Source organism: Mauremys mutica, unplaced genomic scaffold, assembly GCF_020497125.1.
Source record: "Mauremys mutica isolate MM-2020 ecotype Southern unplaced genomic scaffold, ASM2049712v1 000372F_np12_subseq_1:143187_obj, whole genome shotgun sequence".
In the NCBI taxonomy this organism is placed as follows: Eukaryota; Metazoa; Chordata; order Testudines; family Geoemydidae; genus Mauremys; species Mauremys mutica.
In genome coordinates, this window is record NW_025422929.1 from 1 (window position 1) to 26,937 (window position 26,937).

At 42.4% G+C, this 26,937-nt stretch overlaps 1 protein-coding gene and 1 non-coding gene across 3 annotated transcripts; one reads left to right on the forward strand and one right to left on the reverse strand.

Moving 5' to 3' along the window:
* The first annotated feature begins 1,484 nt into the window (after positions 1 to 1,484).
* On the forward strand, positions 1,485 to 26,643 carry LOC123357197 (protein FAM53A-like). Of its 2 annotated transcripts, none has more exons than XM_045000549.1 (2): positions 1,485 to 1,596; positions 25,450 to 26,643. In XM_045000549.1, the coding sequence occupies exons 1-2, from the start codon at positions 1,573 to 1,575 to the stop codon at positions 25,777 to 25,779; spliced, it is 354 nt and encodes a 117-aa protein (XP_044856484.1). In that variant the 5' UTR covers positions 1,485 to 1,572; the 3' UTR covers positions 25,780 to 26,643. The 2 variants fall into 2 exon arrangements, with proteins under 2 accessions (XP_044856484.1, XP_044856483.1); XM_045000548.1 differs by lacking the exon at positions 1,485 to 1,596 and adding an exon at positions 8,393 to 8,498.
* LOC123357199 lies at positions 21,707 to 21,813 on the reverse strand. Its single transcript, XR_006575515.1, has one exon. It is a non-coding gene; the product is annotated as a U6 spliceosomal RNA (small nuclear RNA).
* Positions 26,644 to 26,937: the final 294 nt, after the last annotated feature.

Below are 26,937 nucleotides of genomic sequence, written 5' to 3' on the forward strand. Positions count from 1 at the left end.
TAGCCAACACAGATGAAACAAGATGTCCGTTACTATAATCTAAAACACCAGGGGACCTTGAACATTAAGTCTGTAACCATAACAGTGTAGTTGAAACCAAAACACAGCTCCTGAATGGCACAACTCTTAACTCTCTGTAGTGTGATACAAGGCTGTCTGAGCTGAAATTTAATTTATAGTTATTTAAACTGAACAGATTTTACATATAAAGTATATTATTCAGTGTCATTGTTCTGTGTCAGTTGTCTTGGTTTGTTTGGAAGTGTGCTTGTGTTTCCATCCTGATCTTTCTGACTGAACTGGCATTTGCTTTTTAATTGTAAAACTGAACGATACAGAAAACAGCTTTTTTTATTCGCAGCTAAGATTTTTACACTGCCTCAGACATATGGTTTTATAATCTCAGTAGCTATTACAGTTAAGTCAGACTTTCCACTGTAAACTCCCATTAAACATTTTTTAAAAGTTGCTATACTAATATTCTGATACTTACAAAAAGGTTTTGTTAGATTGGACCAAGAATTTGGAACTTGCTACTAGAAGAAAAAAGCATGACCACTAAACTTGCCACATTCAGAGCGAAATGTAAAACTTGCCTCTTTGCCTAAGCTTCCCCTCAATAGTACCTTGAATCTCAGATTCATTAAAAGGGTTTTTTTAAGTCTCCTTTTTTGGCATCGAAAGAAGATAAAGAGCACAGATTTTTTTTTAAGCTTGTAGGAGATGGAACTGGGTTCCTACCTGCTGCAATTCAGCTATATTAAAAAAAAAAAAAAAAGACTCAGGCCTTCATTTTTAATATTTTTTGTTCTTTGCCGACAACAGTTTTGCAGAAGTTAAATAAGATACCCTACTAGTAATGACACTGAAATGAGGCAGTTGAACTGAATTATAGCCTGTTTTGAATTGAACTAAATTAAAATTAAAATTTGAATCTACATTTTAGTACTACAAATTTTCATTAGGTTGGGGTTTTGCAAAACTACTGGTAATTTAAATTCCAGATGGAAATTTCCTTGACTTAAATTGCTGTATCCCTTTGTCAGTGCACATGAATTTTGTTCTAGAAACCTAAATATACCAGACCATTCCTTTTTGTAAAATAAACTTATCAAGCCAATACTAGTTCTTACCCTAGAGAAGCAAAAGCAACTCATGTTGCTCTTTTGCAACCTTGTGTCCCTATCTCCCTCTCTCTCTTGGACTTGAAGCATCCTTGATTCTACCTGGGGGATGCTATTGAGCTCCTCTGAACCAGACTTACATTAATTAAGCAGAATCTAATTAAATGCAAGGTACATAGAGCAAACCAACAAAAGGTATCTTCAGACCTGCCAAGCCTCTCTCACTCAAAGGGAAACTCTCTCAGTTGTGATTATGTTAGAATGCTAATGCTGTTTTTTTTTCCTCATGGAAGATTTTGCAATATGGTTAAATAAGACTTAAAACCTCATTTATTTTTTTTTCATTTCCCTTATTCACATTCAGACCTTGACAACCTCCTGTTTTAAGCAGACAAGTCTTAACAGGGCACCACATATAATTTGGAAGAATGAGTTAGAGCTTGTCTACATGGAGAAGTTATTCCATAAAAAGGTAGGGTGTGAATTTAAAGTACAGTAGCTATTCTGGACCAGTTCCCAGTGTGGACTTTCTTACTCTGGAATAAGAGCCTCCACCTGGGGGCCTATTCTGGAATAACTATTTGGATCAGCTTGACCACGTAAACAAACGTCGTTATCTCCGTTCTCCCCGATAGAAGAAAAACGGTAGGTAAAGGGGAAGCTTCCCTCCTAAGGGCTTGTGCAGAACTTGTTACTTTGGACCACTTGATTAAAATCCTACAAATTAAGGCAGAAGTGTCATTGGCTAGAAGGATTAATCTGTTCAATATACCCCTAGTAGATGTGGTGAGGGATAGGAAGTGGAATGAAAGACTAGAAATGTCGAACACTCCTTTCTCTGGTCTCCAGTATCCAAGAGTCTGACCAAAAATCATGCAAGCAAATAAGTTCAGTTAAGGCTTTTCCAGTACTTGGTTATACTGAGTGCTCATTGTGTTTCTTATTATTGCCAATTGTGTTCAGGTGTTGAAATCCTGATCCCTTAAGAATGTTAGTGGTGTTGACTAGGAAAGAGTCACACATACTAATGTAGGAGTGTGCAAGAGACCCTGGAATCAAACATTCATTCCACCTGCACAGTATCAGCATAACTGAATAACTCTCATAATTTTGGAATCCAAGAAGTAGAAGAGCATTTCAAGAGCTTTGGAATTAGTTTCTAAAACTCATTAATGTCTGCAAGCTTTGATAATGACAAATGGTGATTATGATGCTGGTCCAGTAGAAACAGTAATCAGAAATGTATATTTCTTGAATTGCAAGCACAGTTGAAAGTGTTCTCTGAGATTCTGGAAGGGTTTCAAACCCTTAATTTTTTCCACTGTTGGGGATTTGCTTTGCTTCCAGTATCCAAATGACTGTGTTCCTGTTTGGCATTATATGTAAATTGTAATGCTTTAAGAAATAAAACCCTCTTGGTCTGTTTAAGATATACAAGTAGTATACTGTTTTTAAGTATTTGTACAGCATTGGAATACTGTCTTCCATCTGTGCTAAATGTTTATTTTGTAGAATTCAGACCATCTTTCTTGTTGACTTAGTGCAGCTGTAAAAATTGACCTAATTCCTCTTCTCTCTCTCATAAATTTTCTTTCCTAAAAGACGTAAAAGTGTTAAGCTCTGTAGGCTAAAGGAATTCAGAGGCGATTATGCTGTGGGACCTGATTATGCTGCCCTTACTTAGACAGAATTTAATGAAGTTGAGAATTGTCTATAACTTGTTCATTCTCTTTCCTCTAAAGAAGACGTAGGCTGGGTCTACACTGAAAAGTTATATCAGCATAGCTATGTCGGTCAAGGTGTGTGTGGGAGGTGTGTGTGCCAGGACTGACACAGCTGTGCTGACACAACCTCCAGTGTAGATGCCACTATCAGTGGACGCAAACTTCTATTGCCATAGCTGACTTCGTTCAGGGAGGTGGTGTAGGCTGCAGCTATATTACTGGGCTATGCTGGATTGCTAAACCAATATAGTCTCTGTAGTGTAGCCACGTTTTGGGAAAGCGTTTAGAGCCAGTTACTTTCTATTCTAGATCATTGATCTAGTACATGGCTTTATTTTTCCTTAACTATTTCTCATTAAACTAGTATCAAAGTTAATTTCTTGTTTACATTGATCTCTATGCACCCTGCCCACCCTTCTTTGACACCTGTTGACGGTAAAGGTGGAAGATCTTTGCAGTAAGAGGGCAAGAGATCTATGGCATGAAATACTGATAAATACTTTTATGTAACTTAGTGTCTAGTAATATTTGTGACTTAACTTTTTGTTTCATGAAAAACATAGGTTTTAATCTTTTAAAAACATACCATTTTTCTTTAATGCCAATTGCATTATAAAAGATTAGAAGCCATTTAAGACTTTTTTTTTTTTTAAGATTAGGTGGGGTTGGGGTAGAGGTAGAAAGTAATTTTTTTTCATTTTTTTTTTTTAATTTTGGTGTCACAGGTGTTTTGTGGCTTAACCGTCTTGTTCTACTTCAGACTTTCAAAGTTATTCTCTCGTGTTTTATATATCTACGTGTAAACTAGTTTCCCTGTTCCTTTTTGAAATCAAGATGTGCTTGTTGGTGTTGATGCAACTGTACAATATGTCTAAATAGAAATTAAAAATTCTTATTTATTATCGTAAAAACTTAAGATTTCACAAGTGACTGATATTCTATTTTAAATGTAGTGTATCAAGGTTATAATTTAAAAAGAGAACTCCAACCCTAACCATCAAGAATTATGGAAATAATTAGCCAAGGTAAGAAGCAGCAAAGAATCCTGTGGCACCTTATAGACTTATACCGTATTTATCGGCGTATAACACGCACAGGCGTATAACACGCACCTTCATTTTAAGGGGGAAATTTCAGGAAAAAAACTTACCGGTAAATTTCAAATAAAGCTCCGGGCCCAGCAGAGGCAGCTGACCTGAGCCTGGAGTTTGCGGCCCCGCCCCCTCCCCACGTGGCTCTGAGCGGGAAAGAGCTCAGCCCCCTCCGGAGCCATGCGGCTGCTGCGCTGTGAGCCGGGTCGGGTCGGGTCGGGGCGGGTCGGGGGGGGGGGGGGCTCGGGCCCGCGCCGCTCGGGTCTCGGGGGGTGGGGGCTCGGGCCCGCGCCGCTCGGGTCTCGGGGGGTGGGGGCTCGGGCCGCGGGCCGGGTTCGGGGGGTGGGGGCTCGGGCCCGCGCCGCTCGGGTCTCGGGGGGTGGGGGCTTGGGCCGCGCCGCTCGGGTATCGGGGGATGGGGGCTCGGGCCGCGGGCCGGGTCTCGGGGGGTGGGGGCTCGGGCCGCGCCGAACGTGACTCGGGGTGTGGGGGCTCGGGCCGCGGGCCGGGTCTCGGGGGATGGGGGCTCGGGCCGCGGGCCGGGTCTCGGGGGGTGGGGGCTCGGGCCGCGCCGCTCGGGTCTCGGGGGGTTGGGGGCTCGGGCCGCGGGCCGGGTCTCGGGGGATGGGGGCTCGGGCCGCGGGCCGGGTCTCGGGGGGTGGGGGCTCGGGCCCCCGCCCCTCGGGTCTCGGGGGGTGGGGGCTCGGGCCGCGGGCCGGGTCTCGGGGATGGGGGCTCGGGCCGCGGGCCCGGGTCTCGGGGGGTGGTGGGGCTCGGCCGCGCCGCTCGGGTCTCGGGGGTGGGGGCTCGGGCCGCGGGCCGGGTCTCGGGGGGTGGGGGCTCGGGCCCGCGCCCGCTCGGGTCTCGGGGGGGTGGGGGGCTCGGGCCGCGCCGCTCGGGTCTCGGGGGGTGGGGGCTCGGGCCGCGGGCCGGGTCTCGGGGGGTGGGGGCTCGGGCCGCGGGCCGGGTCTCGGGGGTGGGGGCTCGGGCCGCGCCGCTCGGGTCTCGGGGGGTGGGGGCTCAGGCCGCGGGCCGGGTCTCGGGGGGTGGGGGCTCGGGCCCCCGCGGGCCGGGTCTCGGGGGGTGGGGGCTCGGGCCCGCGCCGCTCGGGTCTCGGGGGGGGGGGGCTCGGGCCGCGGGCCGGGTCTCGGGGGGTGGGGGCTGGGGCCGCGCCGCGCGGGTCTCGGGGGTGGGGGCTCGGGCCGCGGGCCGGGTCTCGGGGGATGGGGGCTCGGGCCGCGGGCCGGGTCTCGGGGGTGGGGGCTCGGGCCGCGCCGCTCGGGTCTCGGGGGGTGGGGGCTCGGGCCGCGGGCCGGGTCTCGGGGGGTGGGGGCTCAGGCCGCGGGCCGGGTCTCGGGGGGTGGGGGCTCGGGCCCGCGCCGCTCGGGTCTCGGGGGGTGGGGGCTCGGGCCGCGGGCCGGGTCTCGGGGGGTGGGGGCTTGGGCCGCGCCGCTGTGGGGGACGGGGGCTAGGGCCGCGCTGCTCGGGAGCCTAGAGCCGGCCCTGGGTACATGGTTATATCGGCGTATAACACGCACACATCATTTGCCCCCTATTTTCAGGGGAAAAAAGTGCGTGTTATACGCCGATAAATACGGTAGATGTTTTGCATCCGAAGAAGTGGGTATTCACCCACGAAAGCTCATGCTGCAAAACGTCTGTTAGTCTATAAGGTGCCACAGGATTCTTTGCTGCTTCTACAGAACCAGACTAACACGGCTACCCCTCTGATACTTAGCCAAGGTAGCTTTTATGTATAAAAAGCTATATTCCATTATCTTTGCAATTAGCATTGTCAAAATTCCCCCCTACTCATTATTAAACAAACACCCCAAAGTCTGAACCAGAACACCAGTTAAGAATTTTTATATAGCTCATGGTTGAAAACTCACCTTCCAAATTTTTTTAAAGCTTAGGTTTAACTGTAATGTTACATTCATGATAGGAGCTGACCTGATAGAGCTGCAGTGGGAATTTCCTGTGTGCATGCACGTCTCCTAAAACTAGAACCCCACACCTTATGCACTGGGTGCATCAACTTTGTTGTACATGCTAAGTTTATAATAGTTTGTGCATAAAACTGTGCACTTGACAACTTTGTGTGGTGCCAGACTCTTGAGTCAAAGGGCGAGAGAAGTCTGGAATTGGAGTGATGGAAGGTACTACATATGGGCATGGTTTGGAGGGTTTGTGGTAGGTGGCGTGGGCTTTAACAAATCTATAATGAGCACAAGATACCTGAGCTCTGCTGGAGTGTGGAATTTTTTATTTTTAAATCCTTGAATCTCCCAAACCACTCCAAGTGCCTTGATGTTTTAAAGCAGAATTTAAAGCCTTTTTCCCCACATTCCCTTTGATAAACACCAGGCATACCTCCTGTACAGCTGGGAAACTCCAGAGAGAAGTAGCAGCATCTTCACTGTTTTTGTTGAGCCCAAGTTGTCTTTTGTTACTATTGAGCTATTTAAGGTTTCCTGATTCTACAAGCAAACTGTCTTCTTGCTTAAGTGGCTTAACAAGAAAACTGTAAGGAGCTCAATAGATTCCAGTTCTCTGAAGAGATACTAATCTCCCCAGTGTGCCTGGGCTACTACCACCCTGTCCCTGCAAAATTCATTCTGCCTTGCAAGAGTTCCTAAATCTGTGGAGGCTGGAATCAAGAACTCTGCAGGGTAATGAGATCTCAGGTAGGCTTACCTGAAGACTTCAAACATTTTCATTTGGTTCTCTGGTATAAAATAGCTTTTGGTAATACTAAGTTCAAATAAAATTAAGTTGTATTTGAGACTTGTATAGATTTAGATCTAACTTAGCTTTGTCACACTTGAAAACTTATGTGTAAGTAAAACCTTAAAAGTAAGCGGTATAACTGATGTGCACATCTTATTTTCATCTAAGGGATTTTAACCCTGCTTTGACTGAAACTAAATGCAAATTTAACTATGAAGCTGCTAAAACCTCTCTAATGTAAGACATCGAGAACATGGCAGGTTTAAAATACAGTAATATTAAAGTGTAGAAGAGGCCTTAAGATCCCCACTTAACTGTGGGGCTGTTCATACATCGTGACTATCAATTTCCCAGTGTCTAGTATCAGTTGCTGCTTTAATGAATGCTGACACACATCCAAATTAGAAGTTATTAAACACTGAACAATTCAAAATAGGTGACCTCACTTTAAACTCCAATTTGATGCAGGGGGCTAAGTCTGGTTATGCTCAGTCTAACAATCCCATGAAACAGGATGGTACGAATGTGTTTTTAAAAAATTAAATTACACACTTTTCTGACCCATGTCTGTTGTCTCTTTCCCCCCTCCTCTTCCTCTCCCCCCCCTCAGTAAAATAGTTTGTGCCAACAGCATATTGTTATAGTGTTTAGCAGGGGGGAAATAGATTCACAGTGCGTTAACAATTGTTCATGATAATGAGCATTATAAAATATCCTATTTTTGGCCTAAAGGATTTCTAAGATAAATAATTGTAATAGTTAAAAAAGTGCATGTGATTTGGTCCTTTCTAGAATCTTTATTTAAAACCTAAAAAGCAAGCTGCAGTTTATAAATTTGGTAGGTTATTTATCCTGGTCAGGTAGCTAGTGAGAGTTACGGACTTCGTAAGTGTCCTAATAACTAGTCTATAATAACTTTTTTACCCACCCACTCACCACTCATAGTTGCTTGTTACAAAAATTCACCTCCCAACAGGATGAACACTGGCAGAATAAGATTGTTTCATGCACGCCTACTGAGTGGGTCTTTTGACCTTAGAGAGAACTTCTACCTGTTATGTGGACACTGACCTCATGTCTCTGTGTAAGGTTTGCTCCCTCCCTCTAATTCAGTGGTCCCCAAATTTTTCAGTGTTGCACCTCCCCTTACCTCTATTTGCACTCCCTCCCCCGCTCCAGGGCTAGGATTGAGGCTAGGGTCGGGGCCAGGAGTGGGGCCAAGGCTGGAGGCGGGGCTGGGGCTGGGTGCGGAGCCATGGTCAGGGGGCGGAGCCGGGATTGTGGCCGGGGGCTGGGCCAGAGCAGAGCTGGAAGCGAAGTGGGTCTGGGTGGCACTCCCTCTCCACCCTGCCATGAGGGCTGGCTCCAGTCCTGCTGTGTCCCCTTGAACGTTCCTTCGCAACCCCCTACATCAACTGCAGCGGGGAAAGATAGATATATGTAGCTTTTGTGAAGCACTTCATTATCTTTTTGGATGAAAGGCAATGTGCAAGGTTGTGTAGCTGTAGCAGAACTTGGGGGCCATTTTGACGTAGTAGGTGTTACTGTTTCGTGGGTATTGGCTGAAAATGGTTCACAGTTCTTGATGTGTAGATCAGACTGTTTCCGTAGAGTACTGTCTATTCTCTTCCACTCCCCTCCTTTTGCCCCCACAAAAAACCAAACCTGAGTGCTATTTGCACAGATTTTTTTTGTCCAACTTCCTGAATTTTTTTTATACCAGGGTTCCATCCTTACTAAAGTCTGGATATAGGAGTCAGGCCCTCAATCTCAGAATGCCTTTCCTTCAGACAGGCTTGCCTTTCCACTGGCCATCTGTTCCTAACCAGGTATGTTAGCCCTGTAAAAGAGTCACCTAGCTCCTTTATTCAGCTTCCTTTGGGCTTTCTCGTGGTCACCTTTTCCCAATTGCTTTCTGGGAACCTACAGTTCTTCTGTGTCCAAGTAGTCCTGTCTACTTCAAAACACTCTTGAGCTTTATGGCACCGGTACAGCAGAACCTCACTTATGAACACCAGAGTTACGAACTGACCAGTCAACTATACACTCACTGGGAACCAGAAGTATGCAATCAAGCAGCAGCAGAGACCAAAAAAGTGAATACAATACAGTACTGTTAAATGTAAACTATTTAAAAAAAATAATAATAAATTGACAAAATAAAGAAACTGTTTCTCTGCTTGTTGCATTTAAATTAAGGTGGTTAAAAGAAGCATTTTTTCTTCTGCATAGTAAAATTTCAAAGCTGTATTAAATCAATATTCAGTTGTAAACTTTTGAAAGAACAACCATAACGTTTTGTTCAGAGCTGTGAACATTTCAAAGTCACAAACAGCCTCCATTCCTGAGGTGTTCGTAACTCTGAGGTTCTGCTGTATTCGTTAGCTTGTTTCCTCCACCTTTCCCCAATGGGGCTTGTTCCTGTAGTAACCAGTGAGTGTCCTTAAAAATTCATAAATAAGTGTGTGGTTACACCAGGTTATAGGGGTTAGGTGTGTTGCGCAGAAAGCTGAAGGTGTATTTTCCTCAGCCACTTGAAGTTTGGAAACTATAACAATTTGCTAATAAAAGCAGTGAGTCTCAAACCCTCTGGATGCAGGCAGGAATCTTCATCAGCCATCACATTCTTCAGTAATTCACATTCTGTAAATGCATGTGCAGGTCGTGCAGCAGCCTTTGGGAGTTATAATTCATGTTGCCAATTGCTGAGTTTTACTTAAAAATTGTGGTTGCCAGGTATACCTTTAATTGACTATTGTGACATACAAAACGTATTCCTGTTGGAGTGTTTACACCTTTTTCCCCCCAAGTTCATTCAATGTATGCTACTTGTGCTCTCTTCCAGAAAGTGACTAAAACCCAACTGTCAGGGCCAAGTGAATTTGATTTCAATAATGTGGATTGCTTGAAGAGTTGATTTGAAATCCTTATAAATAAAATTCTAAGTCTAGAGTTTACTAAGGAGATCGTGTGTGTGCACATGTGCCTATACATGTGATTATATCATGTGTTCCAAGTACGTAAGTGAGTTAAATATTGCATAATAGTGATCATTCCTTTGCTTTTGCAGCATAACCCCTATTTTCTAGGAACATCACCCATAGCTATGCTGCAGGTCCCGTAAACCTGATAACCTTTAACACTGCTGCCCTGCACAAAGGGTAAGAAGAACATTTGTTCAATACTAAAAACTTTTTTCTCCCTTGCTTTAAGTAGAATTTTTTTAATCTGACATAATTAAGAGCAAAGCCTTTTAAATATTTTTGCTGCTATTTTGGTTAGAAAGGAAACTTGGATGTGTCATATGCTCCTACTCAATGTATTTCTGAGAACTTAATCATTATGCAAGTATCCAAAGCATTACTTGAATCAGAATTCGAGAAATCAGCAACCCCTTCACTCTTATCCCTCTTGTCATGCTGAGGAGGCCACCAGTGTTGTGTCCCACGCTAAGAGCAGAATATAAATGTGAGTTTGAAGAGTTAATTTGGGGGGGCTCTTGCCTGGGTGGCAGCTGCTGTTTGAACCATCTCATCTCTGCTGGGGCAAGTTGCCTGAAGCAGCTGCTTCCACTTTCCATTTCCCTCTCTATAACGGTAGTGTGGCCTGACAGAATGTACTTGTTACAAAATATCTATGGGTTTAATGAGGTTGAAACTTGGCAACTATCTCCCAGAAAAACACTGCCAGGAGTAAACATTTTTCAGATGGTTTAACGCAGTTAATGAGCATTTATTACTTTCCAGATAGTAACATTCTTTGTATGAAATGTATTTTCCGTTGTTACTTACAAAATGGGCAGATTTTTTTAACTGAAGACAGTCTGGTTTGCACCAACTCAGAATTATCTTCAGTCTGCTTTCTTTTAGGTGGCATTTTCGAAAAGGTGATTGGGAAAGATTTGATTGCATCACATATTCTGTGTATAGCTAACCTGCACCTTGCTCTCAGTTTTGGTAACTGGAGCAATGTAAGAGGGTCAGTCATAAGGAGCCATATAAAAGTAAATTCTACTAACTGGGGAACAAGCAACTAGAAAAACAGATGGCACCAAAAATAGTTTATTACCAAGCCCTAAACATGATTGTGTAATTTTTTTCTTTAAAAATAATGCAACTATAAATCCTGCTGAAACTCAGTAAGTACTGAATTAACTCCAAACTTCTGAGTGTTGTTAAAGCCTTTTGGCTGCTTTCCAGGCTTGGTGTTGCCCTTCATTCACAGGATCAACATTTAATTTCTTAATGGGAAACCTGAAGAATTCATCCTTTTTGAATGGAAACATAGACACGGTGAGCTTGAATGAGTAGCTACAGGCTAAAGCGTCACACTGGAATGGAATGGGAGCTGTGCAGCCAGGATGAATCTAGGGTCTTTCTTTTCAGCAACGCCATGAACAATCAAAGGCCCCCTTTTTATCTATTGTTACCAGGGAGGACATCCATTTAAAGTTCAAATTCCAGCAGGCTTGGGAAGAAGGAAAGGAGATAGCAGTAGGCCAGGCTAGGAGATGATAATCAAGCATCAAAAGTGAGCTGAAGACAAGCCAGCACTTTGTCCTCTGACAGGAGAGACCAGGCTGGGGGTACTTAGTTTTGAATGGGGGCTTGAAGTTTTTTTGCAATCATGAATGAAGCACTACTGAGGTGGCAGGCACAGAGAGCATCTGGCGCTTTGCTTTCTTTGCATCAGCAGAATGGATCACAATGTGAAATTAGGCCCAAAATGGCATTTAATGAAGTGAAGCCTCTGTGTTGCAGGCCTCCCTGTGCTCTGACTGCAAAGGACAGCCCAATAGTGTATGATCTGGGGACAGCAAGGAAAGGAAATCTCATTAAAGATACTGTTTTTCCTTTTACAAATGTCACTTGTATAACACATGTCTTACAGATAGCTGGCTTTCTCGTAAGTGTTCAACACCATGTAGCCCTCCGCCAGCCCTGAAAAGCAGTACTTAAACTTACAGTACTTTGTTCTGGAAGTGTGCTCATAAGAGGATGAAGGTTAATATCCGATGCAGATTTACTGTTCCTCTTTGGCAAGTTGCTATAAGTACAAGTAAGAATTCATTGTTGAAATAGCTAATGAGTACCAGACCAGCTGCATCTGACCTTATGTGAAAAGGGGCTGTCCATAAACTCCCATGTAAGCTTGCAGGCAGCTGTGAGCTTTTTAAATTAGTCAGTGATAAACAAGTTCATGCCAAACCTGTTGATCCTTGAAACTCAATAGTTATATCATTACATTAAGTTAAGAATCATGGTACAATATGCTAGCTATGAGGTATTTTCAGTTGATGTTTCCAAGCTTGTACCCAAAGGGCTGTGATGGTCCTGGTTCAGTCCATCTAGGGCTAAGGAGGTGGTAGAGAGAATTACTGATTTCTCTTCCCCCCACCCCCAATCAGAATCTAGGATGTAAAGAAGTTATTCAGCAAGTTTCCATCATTAATATGGAAACCCACTTTCTGATTTCCAAAAGTAATTCGGCCAGAATGAAGGTCAATTATTAAGATCCTTAGAAACTCAAGAGAAATGAGTTAATTTTACCACTTATTCAGTTAATAATTCAGTGGAATTCTTTAAATGATTCTGCATTTTATGAATGAAGTACTGGATGTGGTGTGGTATTGCAGTTATTTAGTTCCAAAATAAGAGCTTTTTTCATTTTGAAACCAGGTTGTCTTTTTTTATACATTAGAAGGTATTCAGTGTAAAACTGTACTGTAGGAGGTGTACTTTACTTGTTTTTGACTGAAGTCACTGTCTGAGCAATTTCTTCGGAAAGTGCAAAAAAAACAAAACACAAGCTTTGCAAAGCCTGGAGCAATTATAAAAATACATCCTGTAGGGAAATACCTCAGCTGAATCAGTTTAACTGTCACTTAGTCTGTCTTTCTGCTAGACTTGCATTGCACAAATCATTTTCTGTTGTACACAGATACTGGCACATAGGTAAACAGATGTCTCAAATGTATTGGAAGATACTCAGTTTAATTTGGCCTATGCCAGCCACCTTTATTACTTTGATTTCATCCACTGGATTTTTAGAATGGGAAATATTAGTTTATTCGTGATTATACATTCCTTTTCTTCAAAAGGTACAAACCTGAAAGACACTTTCTTACACTAATAAAAGCTACTTCTTTTAAATAAATGTAACCCATTGATATAGTCAGATTTTACTATTTGAAAATAACCTATTTCAAAAAATAACTCTCTAAGCATTGGTATTGGCCTTAGTCAGATATATCAAAGTATTTGAGAATAAACAAAATGAGCTATTTATATTTCTGAGGGTGAATGATAGATAATTCTGTTTGCAGTCATATGTTGCAAACTGGTGTGGTGAAAAACTGGCATTCAGATAAGTGACTTACTTTCTACTTTTAAATAAGTTTGCTTTTACTAATCAAATTCATTTCCTTTTGTTTGTTAGGATAATGATATCACTAAAATATTCTTTTATGTTGCATTGTTTTCCACAATAAAAGAATGTAAAGAAATTTCCAATAGTAATGCATGAAATTTGGTAGCATGGACTATTTACAGCCTTTTAAAAACATGAAATATGTGATATTTATCATTTTACATACAACCTTTCATCGAAAGGCTCCGAGAGTGCTTTACAAGCCAGAGGAAGGAATCATGGAGTTGGACAGCTGGTGCACAGCATACTGCACTTCAGTAGGGAATTGAGACAAACTCTTGCCATTAAGAGAAATGCCATAGGAATTCTAATATTCACTCACAACAGGCAGGATCTTTATTGTAAAGTCGTACCTAAAAGAGCCTGCCTGCTTTCCTCCTTTTTCCCGGCCCACCATGAACAAGTATGGTATCCATTTGTCTAACGCAAAGGATAAATGACCACTTGCCTTGATTTGTGAACCTTGTCCAGGGAATCTGTATCCAAACATCCCAGTCTCTGAAGTGCCAAGCGCCCTCAGCACCCTGTGACTTCTGAACCAAGAAAGGATATCTCCAAACAACATTGTTCTAAACTTCTTTAAAAAGCACAGGTTGACCTGATACTGAAATCTGTCTCTTTGTGGCTTCATGTTAACTAAGTTGTCTCAAAACAGCCCTTGTCAGAAAGCATTAATATTAGATATAATAGCTACTGTATTTTAGTTTATAGGTGCTAGATACAGTGAACATACTAAACATGTCTATTGGGCATTTTTCCCTTTACACAGACAAATGTAATTTGCTCAGTTTAGCTTTCCTCTGGATGTAATCAATGGCCCTGGTGCATATGTAGTATTAACAGCCAATAAGAATTCATTGTAAAACGTACTTTCATTTTTAAAGTTAAAATGAGCAAAACATTCCTAGCATCTTTGCTTTTTAATGCTTATATATCAAGAATATATAAATCTGATTTTCTTTTTGTGTAAATAATAAGAAGTAAAGGGGATGAAATTGCTTCCAGACCAAGACCTTTTTTTTCCCCCCCTCAGCTGGGAGTGAATTTTATGGCCTAATTATAAAACCCCTTAAAATGCTGGTTATAATAGAATGCCAACCCAACCTAATAATGTAGGTGAGGTTGACATCTGTCAGTAATGAGTGCAGTTTGAAGTTTAAAATTCAACATTTATTTTTGTAATCTGATATAAATCTTTCTAACAGATACACGTCACTTTAATACTCACAACACAGCTAGCTTTACTGGTCTGTTATATACCTCACCCTTCAGTAAACTCTGCAAAAAAAAAAAAAAGTATGAAATGATAGTTTTAATAATTCATAGGGATGTGAGTCTATGGACTTCTGAGCAGGAATGGGATGGCTGCAGCTCTGTGTGCATGAGACCATTAGTGCTGCTAAATGTGTCAGGTGTAGTAGAAGATGCATAGTCCTGCATAAGTCAAGATGACAAATGTAAGTGGTAAGAAATAATACCATTTGGCAATGTTTCGTAGACATAAAGGATCAAATTCTGTCCATGTCAGAGGACAAAGGCAATGGATTTACATCAGTGCTAAAGGAGGTCCAAATCTGAAACAGTATTCAGTGTGAACATGAAAAAGTTTTGACAAATTATTTGTAAGTTTATAAATTTTTGTTTTTATTTAGAACTAGTTTCAATTAAAGATGATTCATTAGTGTCCAGTAAAATACTACTTCATTGCAAGTTTTCTCTTAGTGAGTTAGCTATTCTTATATTATGAGCTAAGTTATATTCACTGAAATGTATTGCGCTCTGAGGCCTGGAGCTGAAGGGGAATGTGTTGTACATTGTTCGAAAGTTTTATCTTTCTGAATAGGTAGCCAAAAACATACAAATGCAACACCAGTGAAAAACTATGGCAGCATTGGTTTTGGATCCTAAAGACCACTACTGTTAGCCACTGCTGCTACAAGCAGTCATTCTCTTGTTGATCAGTATCTATATAATGTTCGGAAATGTCAGCCTGAGCAACCGTAGAGTGTATTCTCATCTCTGTGTAGAGGGACTTGTCAGCATAACTCCCTCATGCAAAACAATGTGAATATACCCCTTTGTATCAAGATACCCATTCAAAAAAACAAAAACCGAAATGCAGATAGACTGGAGAGAGGTCAATGTATATGAATTTTAAGAGACATGTTGTAAGTGTAATGCTAACAATAGTAAGCACTGCAAACACTTTCTTTGTATCTGTGAAACTGGAAATATGATCTTCATAAGCTAGTGTCTTAAATGATCCACACTTGAAGTGAAAGATCTGAATTACTAAATCAGATGGGAGAGGAGAAACCCCCCCTATAAACTTAGAAGGGCACTGTGGGGGACTATGAACAGTTTTTCTTATGTGATTTTTGTGACTGAGCAAATGACTGCATAATTTTCCTTTCTGCAAAGATGCATATATTTGTTTGCAGCAGAAACCTTTCAAAAAAGAAAAGGCCATTTTCCTTCTGTCAGAGCCCGTCACAGGAGGGGTTGGCTCATTTCTAAATTTGCACAGCACCCAGTGTAGTTAGGCCCCAGTCCCCAATATAAATAGTTTAATAACATTCCAGCTTTTTGGCTTGTCCATCATTTTAGGAGCTCTGCAGAAGGTGGACTCTTTGGTCAGGTCGGGAGCAGTAAAAAGTAGCAGTGGCTATTGTGGGAAGTGGGGCTGATCTGCATTGCCCTCTTCTGGGCCACACGTGGTTCTGTGGACACTCCCCACCTTTGTCTGCAAGGTTTGGCCACCTGCTTGGAGCAGAGTATTCTGTGCCATAAGCCTGGTGTAAGTCTCAAATCAATCAAATGACAAAATGGCAACTCAGGACTTGCCCATGCGCCCATTTAGACGGGAGGTGAGGGGCAGATGGCAAAAGGCAAGCACTTAATTACCATGCTTAGGGCAAGGCCCTGGTATGGGTCTGGGTTAACCATGAGGAGCTCTGTTCCAGTCTCACCTAGCTCTGTCCCTGAGCAACAGCAGGCATGCCTTCTTAACTGGCCTGCTGGTTCTTGATTGGTCAATATTTTTTTCTTGGCCCTTCCAGGCCTCTGGAGGACCATCTCGATGGTGGTCCAGTCTGAGTGAATTTTCCTTGGGTGGAGAGCTGAGGGGTAGAGAAGGCCTGATTGTACTCAGTCACACACCTCCCCTGCAGAACAGGCCCAGGACTCTGATCTCTTCCCCTCTGCAAGAACGTCAGTCCCAGGAAAGCAAGTCCACATTCTAGAGCTGTGAACTTGGCCGTTGTCATACACAAAAGACACATGGTTGTAATGACCAATACCACTACGTAATGTATTAGTGTCCTTCCTCACTTGCAACCATTTAAAGGGTACATGGTCTATTACTAGATCAAAGGAAGCCCTAAAAGATAATATTGTAAGACCCCTACAGTCCATTTGATGGCCTGGCACTCTTGATGGTGGAGTATCTGCTCTCCTGTGGCTGCAGCTTCCGGGTTATACACAATATCGGATATTCCACCCCCTGAATGTTTTGGGACAGTATTGCTCCCGGTCCAACTATGGAAGTACCCATTTGTAATATAAACAGGAGTGAGAAGTCCCAAATATTGTCGCACAGGCTGTTGACTGAGGATATCCTTATCGTGGTAGAGGTCTTGTTCACACTGAGTTTGTCCCCTGGACTGCTTGAGAGCTATTGGCCTTCTTGAAGTCGGTCAGTAGTGCAGCAAGTGTTATGAAGTGGGGCATGAACCTTTGGCACTATGTGGCTAGATCCAGGAAAGCCCACACCTGCTTCTTGGTGGTGATAACTGGGTCTTCCTCAGGGCCTTTGTCTTGTCCTGCAGGGGTTGTACCCAGCCACTTCCTATGAGATACCAGAGATAGTGGGTTTCCAGCATCCCAAACTGGTGATGCATCTCACCTGTCTGGAAATTCTTCTCCACTTTGCAAAGTAAATAATTTTGTAGTTGGAAGTGGGGAAATTGGGAGTCCTGACCCTCCTATGTGATGATTCTATTAATCACCACATACCAATTGTGTGCCTCTCTAATGGTGATTTTTCCTAAACCAAATCAAAGGTCCTAGCTGGTGGTACCATTGATTCAGTGTCAAGAAGTGTTGTCTCAAGGTGATTCTGTTGAGTTGCCAGCTGCTAAGGCTGCTCGTAGTCAGGCCTTCCTGGCTGCTTGTTGCTGTTTCCAAGTCGTCTTGGGTTGCAGTGGGCCATCACAAAGGTCACATATGGCAATTGGAAAGATGTCAGACAATCAGACTGGAACAGTACCCGGGTTCTCCGGGTGACACAATAGTAGCAAAGAGAAATGTTCTCAGTCCCTTTAGATTATTTCCCATGGCAATTTGGGGATTACTCCAGTTGGAAGAGTTCCAGCCTGGTTCCCTATATTCAGATGCACCCAGGCCATAGGGTAGGTATGAGTGGGGATACGTGCCTTGGGTCATCTTGCAACTCTTCCAGTTCCAGTAGGGTCTCACGGACCAGGCTGTAGGAGCATCCAGAGTCTATTAATCCTTTTTCTGTTTGCCCCCTAAGCACTACTGGAGCTGCAAATGTCTGGCAACGCTTTTCATGGCAAGGGCTTACCTTCCGAGAGTCACGTTTCAGGCTATGAACGTTACCCTAGACTAGATCATAACCAACCCCAGAAAGCAAAACCCCTCTCTCTCTCCTAGGCCATATGTCCTCATGCACTTACGCCACACCTTTTGTAAGACTCCACCTTCATTACCGATGATTGTAGCTTCAAACTGTGTACTTGCCAAACCAACAATCCACGAGCACCATAGTGAGCATTCCCACCAAAGTAGTGCTGTCATGGTGGAAGAATCCCCATCAGGCTTGCATCAGCATTCCCTTCATCACCTCCGCACCAGAAAGAACCACCATTATTAATGCATGCCTGTTGCATTTTGGAGCTCACCTGGACAACCATACAGCGTAAGGCACCTGGACATCTTGAGAGTACAGGATGCACATCAATGTTCTAGAACTACAAGCAGTTCAAAGGGCTTGTGAAACCTTTCTCCCTTTCATTCAAGGTCACTAGACCCTAAAACTGTCAGACAACATTGGGACCGTTTTTTACATCAACAAACAACCAGATTATGTTGGCAGCTGTCTACCGCCCAGAAAAGCAGAATGTGCTAGCACATTGTCTCATCAGGTGCTTTGCAGCTGATTGCGAGTGGGAGCTTTGACTCTGTGGTAAACAATATTTTCGCTCTATAGGGGACCCCAGCCAGGCACCTGTTCACTTCCCAAACAAAGTGTAACATATTCTGTTCCAGAGGAGCCTGGGGTCACCACTCACAGGTCATCGCTCTACTCCTTCCATGATCAGATCCTCTGATCTATGCCTTCCCTCCACTACCATGCCTGCCTCTAGTTTTGCATAAGATTCCTCAGGACAGGGCATGAGTCATTCTCATTGCCCCAGACAGTTTTGGTTCCTGAACCTCCTTCACATATTTTGGGCACTGATCATTATTCCTACGTTTCCCAGTCGCTTGACTCAGGGGAATGGCAAGATCATCAGGCATCCCAACCCAAAGCTGCTTCATCTCAGAGCCTGGTTTTTGGATTGGCATTGTCCTTAAAGCAATCGTGTTCTGAAGTTGTACAGAACATCCTTTCTAATAGTAGGAAGGAGTCCACTAGGAAATGTTACCTAGCCAAGTGGAGGAGTTTCTCAGTGTGGGCACATCAGATGGATTTCTCCAGAAGCCACAGATATATTCCTCTCATTATGGACTTGAAGATAGCAGATTTCTCTATTGCAGAGTGAACCCATAAGGAACTGACAATCAGTTCATACCACCCACCTTCCCAGGGCTTCTTGATCGTCGTACATCTTTTGACTAACAGATTCAGGAAAGGCCTAATCAGAAACTTTCCACTTATTTAAAAAAAAAAAAAAAGCGCCTGCTCCTCAGTGGGACTTGAACTTGTTCTCTCCATACTAAGTTCCCTTTTGAACATTTAGCTTCTTGTTCCATGTTTCTCCTATCTAAGAAGGTCGCATTCCTGATAGCCATCATCTCAGCCAGCAGGGTTGGTGAGCTTGAAGCATTGATGGCAGATCCTCATACTAAATTACAAAACTTTATGCTTATGGTACAATGACACCCTAAATTCACCCCCAGGGTAATCAGATATTTACCTGAACCAGGCTATTCACTTACCCGTGTTCTTCCCAAAACCTCTCACATGCTCAGAAAAAGAGGTTCCATTCTCTAGATGTTTGGTGAACCTTGTTCTTTTACCTGCAGAGAACAAAAACAATCAGGAAATCCCCTAGACTATTTGTTGCCATAATGGAAAGGGTCAGAGGTCAGCCTATATCCTCTCAAAGAATCTCAAAATGGATCTCCGGCTCTGTCTTGCTCTATCAGCTGTCTAACCTTCCCATATTCATTGGATAAGAGCTCTTTGCACAAGAGCACAAGCAACATCTATGGTGTTGCTTCAAGAGGTGCCTCTAATTGATATTTGTAAGGCAGCTATGTGGTGCTTAAGCCACACATTTGCTAGACACTATGCTGTGGTACCGTACTCCTCTGCCAGTGAATCTTTTGGAACAGCAGCTCTTTGTTCGGCTCCACCATCTATGACCTTGCACCCTCCTCCTATTTGAGTACTGCTTGTCCAGTCATCCACAGTGGAATGTAGATAGGGACCAGCACTTGAAGCAAAAGAGAAAGTTACTTACCTGGTAATTACTGGAGGTTATTTGAGATGTGTGGTCCAGATCTGTATTCCACTACCTGCCCTCCTTCTCGTTTGCTTCAGATCTTCTCTGACTTGTGATGAAGGAACTGGAAAGGCGGTCAATCTACTCCGCCTTCTATCTCTTCATGGAGTGTATGTGTGACCACAGTGGAATACAGATAGGGACCACACATCTCGAAGAACCTCAAGTTACTAATAAGTAACTAACTTTGTCTTACAAATCAAAGTGTCAGTTTTATGCCCAAAACAGTTTTGTAAGTTTTAAACTTGAGAAAATGCATTTCCATCTAAGTTTTTTAATTTTAACTTTTGAGCCTGAAGTGAATCTTCAGATGCTATAAATCACTTTCTTGAAATTTTAAATTACAGATGCTCCCCGAGTTACGTAAACCCAACGTAAGCAAATCCAAGCTTATGGAAAAAGTTCCGTAAGCTAGAAATTGGTAGGGTTTGCGGGTTTTTTGCGTAATGGTTGGATATACGTTTCTGACTTACTCAAAATTCGAATTACGCAAGGTGTAAGTCGGGGAGCGTCTGTAACAGATGTGTTAGTAGGATCCAAACGTTCAACACTGCAATGGATAACTTTTTTTCTCCTCGTTTTCTGCACCTTATATGGATGGTTCCACCTTTCTGCTGTATCGTAGGGTCAAGAATGTCTCTTGTATTTGTTTTGCACAGTGCCAAGCATTATGTGAGTGCATCACGGATGATGATGACATTACGTTTGAGTCAAACATCAAAGGCCTTATTCTCCACAGTTACGCTGCTGCAACCTCATATGCTTCAAAAAATATGCAAGTGTAAGAGTGGAGAATCAGGCCACCTGTGCATGCAGTTTGTGCAAAATCGTTCTGTGCGATGTGGTGTAGCTGTTAAATTAGTATATCTGCTTTTATGTGGTATGAGCTAAAATTGCTGCTACTGTGTATAAAGTAAAAGCTGCAGTGATGGGATACATGGGATCAACTATTTCTTGACATCTCTGAATTTTCCAAGGATTTCAGACATCTTGTGTAAACACTTTAGAGCACAGCCTGCAACCTACTGTGTTTTGTCTGTCATAATAGACACAAACTGGTACAGAGCCCCCACATGATGGAGGTCTCTGGGTGCTACTACAACATAAATTACTAATACTTGCACATATCTGATTTCGATTTTTAAATGGAAACTTTTTAAAGAACAAGTTTTGTAGTAATGTGAAATGTATGATAAAGGTGGCTTACGATAATTTATAGGCATCTCAGTTGCATTCATTAGTATCACTCTAATTGTAATTAGGGGCATAAACTACTTCATAAAAGTGGAACACTTTTCCAACTGAAGCTCAGTTTTTAAAGAGATGCTGGATTCCTTCTGTGGTGACTCGATGGAAATATTTATTAAAAGGTATGCTGTAATGGTGGTGGGATTCAGGCTCACTTTGCTTCCCTGTGGACATTTGTTCTTTAATTGTCAACCCTTTCCTTAAGAACACCTTTTTCCGCAGTCCTCGCAAGACGAGATCTGTGCAGTTGAGCACAACAAGCCTGGTGGGTGTTGTGTAGACTTTATGGCTAAACTTAAATTGTGAGCTTCCTGGACCCATGATGATATTCTCTAAGTGCTGTATAAGTAATTTCTAGAATATTTTGTTAAAATGGTGCCTTTCATAGAGAGAAGAGGATACCTTTGGAAAAAGCAGCATTGCCAATCCCAAGCATTCAAAAATCAAATCAGGCCACAAAATACCATGAGATTTAAAAAATAATTGGGAGAGAGCAAGGGGGAGTCTCTTAATTTGCCTCTTAGTTTTTGAGCCCTTAGAATTTGTTTTCAACCTTCCCTCCATACCAGTGAGCTAGAAACCAGTTACATTTTTTTCAAAATGAAAGTTGAGATTCTCATGTAATCACAAATTTGCACGTCATCTTTGCGCAGGGCCATGCTAATCTTCTCTGTATCGTTCCAATTTTAGTATATGTGCTGCGCTCTAGGAGCAGGAGGTTTAAGAAAAGCACCACATCTTGCAAAACTTGCAAGATAGTGGTGAGAACTGGCAACACTAAATACACATGTGGGATTTGTGAAAAAACTATATTTAGCCTTTCAGGGAGAATTGACTGTAACAAACACATTTCTAGTACACAGTCTGGGGTTTTTAAAAACTGCTAAGGACATGGCTAAATTGAATGTGTTGTGTAAATTCATGTAGCAAAACGCACCAGTGAAATCAGTTTTATTAAAACAAAAAACTTCAGAAGTGTATAGTGACTTACTGTGAAATTTCTGAACGAGAGATTCAGAAGAGCACACACACATCAGCTTGCTTTCAAATTCCTGTGGGCCTAGCTTGCTTATTTGATTTGAAAGCAAGACTCGAGGGATATTTTCTTTTATTTCCTTCCCCCAACATTGTTTCCTACAGAGTTTTAATATTCAGACATTTTATAACCCTATTCCTTCTAAAACTCTTTGAGCTTCTTTTCTTTCTTTACACAAAAGAATACTTTTGGCTGATTGAGTTCCATCCATTGCCAACTGTGGGTTCTTTTGTTTTGTTAGTCCAGCATCCTTTATAAAATGAGGACCATTGAGCAAGTACTCACTGACTCCCCACTGAGCATGATTGTGCTTGAAAGGTGTGGTACTGTACTGGTGTAACATGTGAAGCTTTAGTTAGTGGGTTTTGAATGCATTTCAGTGTCTACCTTTTTTGCTTTGTGAAAAGTAGTGGGATTGTGCTTGAGATAATAAATCCACCTATTTTTAGTTTGGTGTGGTTGTGACAAGTGGGTGAACAAAGAACTAGCTGAATGCACTTGCTGTTGTGTTGAAACCAGCCAAAAGTTCCCATTCAAGTGGTTTCAGTGCAGTATAGCTAACCGGCAATTTTCTGTTTTTATGTACACAACCCTAGAAAGACAGCTGTGCTTAGTTTTGATTACTCTTTAGTAGTAACTTGAATAAAGCTGACTGGAGGACAATTCAGGGGTTCAAGAATCCCTTTCCAAAAGCATAAATAAGTTTGTTTGAACAGGAGCAGTAACCAGTATCTACCTTAAGACTTAAAGGGCTACCTAGAAAATACTACTTTCCCCTCTGTCTGGAGACAGATAGCAGGAAACGTTTTCACCATTTCAAAGCAGTAGGCTACAACTAGAGTTCAAGTATCCTTAACACCATTTCCTTGCTGTATTGCAGCAGTTCTCAGCCCGGGGCCGCCTGTGGGGGCTGCAAGCAGGTTTCAGGAGGGCCGCCAAGCAGGGCCAGCATTAGATTTGCTGGGGCCCATGGTAGAAAGCTGAACCCGGGGCCCTGAGTCCTGCCACCTGGGGCTGAAGCCTAAGCAATGTAGCTTTGCGGGGCCCTGTGGCATAGAAATAAGATGCAGAACTTTGCAACCACTTGAGCAATTTACCAACAGTTACGATGGATTCTCAATCTACCGATGAAAAGTGCTAGATAAGAGCCTAGTTGTTGTTGTCATCGTTGTCACTGGAAATCTTTAAATGAAAATTGGATGTTTTTCTGCGAGATGCTGTAGTTCAGCCACAGCTATTGGACTTGAAGCAGGAATTAATTCCTATTAGCTGTGTTATGCAAGAGGTCAGACTAAAAGATCACAATGGTCCCTTCTGGCTTTAAAACCTGTGAGTCTATATAACAATGTGGAGAGAGAGAATCTTTATCTGAGAGCACTCCACCCCCCCCATTCTAATAACATTGCTGTTCAACCAGTGTAATGCTGTTGACGGCTGCAGACTTACTCCAGCCAGAGAGAAGTGAATCAAGCCCACTGTACAAATAATGGTAGGAATCGGAAGGCTACTCTTGAAGAGTTGTTCCACTGTAGCAATACGATTTGGTGCAGGTTACCGTGAGCTACAGCAATAGAAGTTCAGTGATCTCGACTGTGCAGCAAAATCTCATTGAGGTCCTGTATAAAAGTACAAGTCAGTGAAGCATGTTCATCTTAGTAGTAGTATAATCTACTGACTTTCATCCAAGTTGTGCTGTAAAATCATTCTAACACCTCACACATTATCTGGATTCTCTCTGCGCCCCCCCCTCCCCCCCAGAAATGAATACTTCAATCCCTGAATGTGCTGGATCCAAGTTATGCATATCTAGGAAATGACAGGATTTGTAGTAGTGAGCAGGGGGTTGAATGTGAGGGGAGCACCCAAATTCAGTGATTTATATGGTCTTGGGCAAGTCACTTCACCTCTGTGCCTCTTTCCCTACTTGTAAAATGGGGAAAGAATATCGATCTTCCTTCCTCAGTGGCGTTGTGAGGACTAGTTAGTAAATGTCTGTAAAGTCCTTTCTAAAAGGCATCCTGTGCCAGACACTGGTAACGTAATGACTGTGTGTACCGTGAGAAAGGAATTGTATAAAATTCTCAACGAGGAATTAGCATATACTGTATAATATTGATGATTGGTCAGTGAATAGGTTGTTTTAAAAACCACATTTTTAATGAAGAATGAAAGCTGAACTGTAAAAACACTGAAAATTAGAGGGGTCCTTAGTCTTTTTGTCCATGTGGCTCCAGTTTACGGTGCATGCGCGCCTCATGCGTGGGAGAGCAGAACCTTTGGACACCAGTGTCCTCTGGGGCCATGCCTGTGCTCTCCATATCTTCGTGCGCATATCCTCCCTCCCCTGTTCTGCCTCCCTTGCCCTACATGAGGGCATATGGGGCAGAGCAGCTTCTACCACCTCTCGCTTCACTCGTATACCCCAGGGCAGCAAGAGAGAGCTCAGCAGCCTGTGTGCTATCCCCCAAAGTACTTCAGAGTCCATTTAGAATCATTCCGTTACTTTGCTTAGCTTACTGACAACTGTCTTTGCTGCTCCTTCTTTAAAATGTTTTCTTTCTTCTACTTGGTGCTGAGGTGCCTTTCCATCTAAAGGCCAGACTAAACCCCTCCAGGTTCAAGCCAGGCCTTTCACTCTTAACTGAGGGGGGCAGTCGGTGTCTACTCTCTATGGGAGAGAGCAGTGTGCTGCTGATTTTTACTTAAACCAGATAATTAACCTCTTATTCTCTTTTCTCCCAAGCATCACGTAAGCCTGGGATAAATCAGGTTCCTTAGTTTAGATATTTCCAGAGCGTTTCTTTATTATTTAGGTAGAATAAAGCCATTCAGGAAATCAACCTGTTTGTGACATTAGGGAAGGCTGTAAACGATCAGATCATCTCTTCCTGGAGATTCAAATGGCTCACTCAGTACATTAGTCTTATACCAACTAGTAGATGTGGCCTTCCCTCAGTCATCAGGGCCCACTCAGCTAGAGACCAGGCAACGTCTTCAGTATGTCTAAGAAATATTTCTGTATGGGTCATCTGCAGGGCAGCCACTTGGAGCTCAGCTCATACCTTTACCAAACATCATGTCCTGGATTTGGTGACTAGATCAGATGCCAAATTGGGAACAGTGGTTCAGAAATCCTTATTTGGCTAGCTGTAGCTAGGACGTCGGACTCTCGTATTAAACTGGAAATTGCTAGCTAATCTTTGTAAGTGAGATGACATGGACAAAACATCTGAGAACTACAGTTACTGCACAGTAAATAACTTCTGTATAATGTCTTTTCTATTGCTTTTGGTTAATATATTTTTTTAATTACAGACTTTAAAAAATTCGAAAAGTCTTTGCTCCCTTGATTATGAAGAAGATGACGACGATGACGACACACAAATGAAGACAATTGTGTCATCCCCATGTGATTCACATGACTTTATGAACATCACCACCCCTGGTTCCAGTCCAGTGAAAGAGCAACTGGATGAAATAAGGCATCATGGGCCATGCCAAGTTGCCTTCAGTGTAAGGGATTATAAGAAGGCAGCTGCAGTGTGTGAAAGTGACGAGGACACAAGTGATTGTGACAGCACTGAAGAGGGTATCTTTCCGCTAGACTGCGGGGACTTGGATCTAGAGCAGATTGAAAACAACTGAGGCTCAAAGTTGTGTACTAGAATCAGAGTTGTTCTAAATTAAAATGATTAGTGGATTACCTTTGCAATGCATAATCCATGTCCCTGAATCTCTGTATTGCCTATCTTGGGCCTGTGTTAGAAGAAATGTTTCAGGTGGGGGAAAAAAGAACCATTGTTACCTGTTTATAGTCTATTGATCAGTATATGAACAACAGCAAAAGACAACTGGAGGCTAAATGTTATTTTGAACATTAAGAAGTAACTTTGATTACAAATTTCCTAACAGATATTTTGCATTTTTATGGCTTTTACAGTTCTGGAGAAAGCATCTCTATTTTGAAATGAGTTTTCAGAAGGGCATTCTATAAAACAAAATCTGTCTACAGTGATTCTGGTGCGGGTCTACGTTCCATTTGTTAAAGAGCTTAATGTGAAAAGTGAGTTGCATAATTAAATTGGTAATAAACCATTGGATATCTGAAGATCTGAACGCTTAAGTATCTGGTTGACAACAGGTCCAAAATACTTAACTGTCTCCTTATACAGTGAGTGGTTATAAAACTTCATAACATGTACAAATGGGTTTTCATAATTTCAAGACTTTTTGATCAAAATGTAGTAGTGACCTTAAAGGTTAACACGTTCCATGATTTTACTACTTGAATTGTTTTCCAGCCAGAAGCAATGCTAATTTAGGTGGGATGAAACTGCAAGTAGCTGCCCACCTTCTTGGTCATTATTATGTTTTCTGTGGTTCAAAAGAATGTACAAGAGCACTTGAACTTTTAAACAGGGACTTTGTAATGATCAATTCCCCAGGAGGTGATCCCTTCAGCAATACTAGAAGGAAACTAGTCCTTGAATTAAATAAAATGACATTTTGCTTTGCATTTGCATGTGTTTATGAATTTTATTGGTTGATCTATGAAGTCTTTGGCAGATACTGTACCGTGGCATCTCTTTTTAACACGGGACGTAGTTTTAGATTATCCAGAATATTTTTGTGGGGTTTCACAGGGTAATTAAGTGTATATTCACCACTCTTTAAAATGTAATACTGTATTGTTGCTGACCATTACAACACACGGTTATTAATGTGGTTACAGTGAAGGAATTTTCCTCAAATAAGGAGGATTAGTTTGGGGACACTTAATTTCTACCTTCCCCAACTCCATCT